Below are 1,505 nucleotides of genomic sequence, written 5' to 3'. Positions count from 1 at the left end.
CTGATGAACGTATTATGAAAAACTTTTCAAAATCAGTAGGAGTTGAACTTATGTTGACAGAAAGTTGACAGAAAGTGAGCAATACTTATGTAGTTAGCTTTGTGTAGAGTTGTATGAATTAATGTCTTAGTGTAATTGTAACCCTTTGCCTCTATTAGCAGGCGCACAAAAGAAAAGCTGACGCCGACTCTTCAGGGCGCAAGGAGAAGAGAGCTCGCACCTGAAGGCCTTGTGTCAGGGAGAAGAGAGCTCGCACCTGAAGGCCTTGTGTCAGGGTGCAGTGGAGCATTATGACTAAATCACACACATATACACACACACACACACACACGCACATACACACTCACTTACCAACCTATCCATTTGCTCGCATTTCCAATAATCCCATAATCTGTGCATGGTTGTATGCTGAAAAAAAACCCCAGTAGAAACCCTGTAGGTGTGCTTGGCTTGATGTTCACCCGGGAGGTGTTCAACCCCCCCCCCCCCCCCCCCCTGAGACCCATGGCAGACTGTGACATCATAAAGACATTGTGATCGTGTGCGGTCGGTTGACGCTGAATCTCTGAGCCAGTGAGATGGGAGGATTCCGTGGCTATGCTGTAACATGTTCAACAGGTGGCGCTGTGACGTACGGAGATGTGTTCAGTCAAACCCACCCCGACCCCACCCTACCTTCATGCCCCCACTTCCGAGTGTGTTGCATTTGCAGTGTGCTGCTGGTAATCTTTTCACGCTCATGGAATACCAATAGTAAATAATAAAGTTCCTAGGGTTAGACAAACAAAAACAAACAAACAAACAAGCGAAATGGATCTGAGTCATTATTTTGTGAAGATAGCTGTCTCTGCCGGCTGCAAGGCTTCTGATTTGTACGGGGTTTTCTTTCCCACCCTTTTTTATATAGTCGTTTGATGCACTTTGAAGAAGAAGAAGAAAAACAAACGAAAAGTCCAAACATCATATCTGATGTCTTTTTGATTTTGGCATGTGGAGGGGAAAAAAGAAAGGGCAGTTTTATGTCTGTTTGTTGTGATTCTGTGTTTGCCTGATAAGCTGTTATGCAAGTTAAGTATTGCATCTTGTATTTCCCCACATGATGACTTTTGCACATATCTTGAGCATTTTTCTACATTTCATTGAAAGGGTCATATAAGCTTTTTACATATTCATATTTTAATCTTTTCATGGTTTCCCCCTTTCTTTGTATTAGCTTAGTGTTATTAAATAAAACTAAAAATGACTGAATGGCTGTGGGTGTATTTATGTCCGGAAAATGCACATAAATTACAATTACATACAATTCCTGTCGGGAGAATAATTTTGTATTTCTACTTGTATTACTCAGACGATATACTTACAATAGCACAGACAGCTCACATATCTTCCTTTGCCCATACAAAGGACATGAGGAAATAAATAGAGCAATTGGCCACTGACCCCTCACTCTGCATAGGCCACATAATGGCCGTGGGATAACCTGTTGTGGGTACAGATCCTGTATG

The 1,505-nt window shown here is 42.1% G+C and overlaps 1 protein-coding gene across 4 annotated transcripts in view; it reads left to right on the top strand.

Moving 5' to 3' along the window:
* The window catches only part of smarca1 (SWI/SNF related, matrix associated, actin dependent regulator of chromatin, subfamily a, member 1), a 26,534-nt gene extending 25,286 nt beyond the window's left edge, over nucleotides 1–1,248 (top strand). Inside the window, exons 24-25 of one of the 4 annotated variants that reach the window (XM_042093094.1) lie at nucleotides 162–230; nucleotides 269–1,248. In XM_042093094.1, the coding sequence (XP_041949028.1) occupies nucleotides 162–224 (63 nt within the window). In that variant the 3' untranslated portion in view covers nucleotides 225–230; nucleotides 269–1,248. Of the gene's footprint in view, nucleotides 1–158 lie in introns of all 4 variants that reach the window. The other 3 variants (XM_042093091.1, XM_042093092.1, XM_042093093.1) reach the window with 3 other exon arrangements.
* The last annotated feature ends 257 nt before the right edge of the window (nucleotides 1,249–1,505 follow it).

This window comes from Alosa sapidissima, chromosome 5, assembly GCF_018492685.1.
Source record: "Alosa sapidissima isolate fAloSap1 chromosome 5, fAloSap1.pri, whole genome shotgun sequence".
Taxonomy (NCBI): Eukaryota; Metazoa; Chordata; class Actinopteri; order Clupeiformes; family Clupeidae; genus Alosa; species Alosa sapidissima.
The sequence above is the reverse complement of the archived record's forward strand: the minus strand, read 5'-3'. Positions and strand labels throughout refer to the sequence as shown.